We start from the raw sequence: 1,711 nt of genomic DNA, 5'->3' as shown, positions 1-1,711 counted from the left end.
TGTGTGGTGGTGTGTGGTGTGTGTGTGTGTGTGTGCCTGTGTGTGTGGTGGTGTGTGGTGTGTGTGTGTGTGTGTGCCTGTGTGTGTGGTGGTGTGTGGTGTGTGTGTGTGTGTGTGCCTGTGTGTGTGTGTGTGTGTGTGCCTGTGTGTGTGTGTGTGGGATGGCTCAACTTCTTTTGGTCCTCGTTGGTTTTGTTTGCTATTTTGTTAAGTTTTGATAAATCCTGTAACTGTCTGCGGGTGGTTGGCAGGTGCTCCAGTGTGGTTTTCTCCCTCTCTCGTATCAAACATGTATCGTCCTGATCTCTCCTCTTTTTTCTTTTTTTTTGTGTGTGTTTGTTGCTCTAGTTGTAACGCCTCTCATTTTCGGCACTTGTATGACCTTCTTGTGTTGCAAATGCTGTAAAATGTTCACTAAAACTAATATCTGTCTTCCATTCTCTCTTCCTTCTTTCCCTGTAACACCTCATATCTTCAGCACTTTATATCACCTGTAATATAGGTGCTGTAAAACTCCTTAAATTCTAAAACTCTTGCAGGTCTGGGCTGGGTAGAGGCAGCTTGTTCTTTTTTCGTGTTTTATATATTGTTGGGTTTTTGTGTTGCAAATACCGTAAGACTTGAGCTAAAACTTATTAAAAACGTTAATGTTGATGGTTGGCGGGTGCTCTGGTGTGCTTTGCTTCTTCTTCTTTCCTATCAAACATCTATCGTCCTTATCTCCCCCTCTTCTTTTTTATGTGTGTTACTCTCTTGTAACACCTCTAATCTTCTGGCGCTCATATGACCTTATGGAGTTGCGAGCGCTGTAAAATTTTTACTAAACTAAAATCCTAAAACTCTTGCTGGTCTCGGCTGGGTAGAGGCAGCTTGTTCTTTTTTCATGTTTTTTATATTGTTGGGTTTTTGTCTTGTAAATACCTTAAAACTTGAACTAAAACTTATTAAAAACGTTAATCCTTCAACCAAAACGAAGTGGGTGGTTGGCGGGTGCTCTGGTGTGGTTTGCTCCTTATTTCCTATCAAACATCTATCATCCTGATCTCCCCTTCTTCTTTTTTATGTTTGTTACTCTCTTGTAACAGCTCTAATCTTCTGGCGCTCATATGACCTGTTGTGTTGCCACTACGGCAATACTTGAACTAAAACTTTTTAACAACGTTAATCCTTCTAACAGAGTGCTGGGCTATCTTCCTACCTTGAGCCGGTCAAGACTGACCTCCGAGAGGTCAGGGACTCCACCCAGAAGGTCAACGAGGTGCTCCTCCGACTGGTGGAAGACTTCGAAGAGTACAAGGTAGGTCGGGGGTGGTGGGCGGGTGCTCTGGTGTGGTTTGCTCCTTCTTTCCTATCAAACATCTATCGTCTTTATCTCTCCTGAAACTCGTGCCCCTGTACTAGTAGGAACAAATCTGTTTTATTTCTCATTCAGTGAATAATAGAACAAGAGGTCCTGAGTGATTTTAGCAAGTTAATGGGACAACTTTTCCCATTTAGGAACAAACATTTCATTTAAAAAAATATAAACCAATGTACAAAAGTTTTAAAAATGCTTAGAAAATTGAGGTATCCAACCCGGTACCGGTACTAATACTGAGGGTAATTTGCCATTTACAACAACAAAAAAAGAAGTTTCATTCAGATATCTAGAATCTATATATATAAAGTTTCACTTAATTGTTGGTCATGGCAAGCTGGAAAATAATAAACG

At 40.9% G+C, this 1,711-nt stretch overlaps 1 protein-coding gene across 1 annotated transcript in view; it reads left to right on the top strand.

Moving 5' to 3' along the window:
• The window catches only part of LOC101864653 (transmembrane and coiled-coil domains protein 2), a gene marked incomplete at both ends in the record, with an annotated part of 35,429 nt that extends 34,132 nt beyond the window's left edge, over window positions 1-1,297 (top strand). The window contains 1 exon segment of the mRNA XM_013089377.1: window positions 1,178-1,297. Within this exon segment, the coding sequence (XP_012944831.1) occupies window positions 1,178-1,297 (120 nt within the window).
• Between the last annotated feature and the right edge of the window lie 414 nt (window positions 1,298-1,711).

Source organism: Aplysia californica, unplaced genomic scaffold, assembly GCF_000002075.1.
Source record: "Aplysia californica isolate F4 #8 unplaced genomic scaffold, AplCal3.0 scaffold00938, whole genome shotgun sequence".
Taxonomy (NCBI): domain Eukaryota; kingdom Metazoa; phylum Mollusca; class Gastropoda; order Aplysiida; family Aplysiidae; genus Aplysia; species Aplysia californica.
The sequence above is the reverse complement of the archived record's forward strand: the minus strand, read 5'-3'. Positions and strand labels throughout refer to the sequence as shown.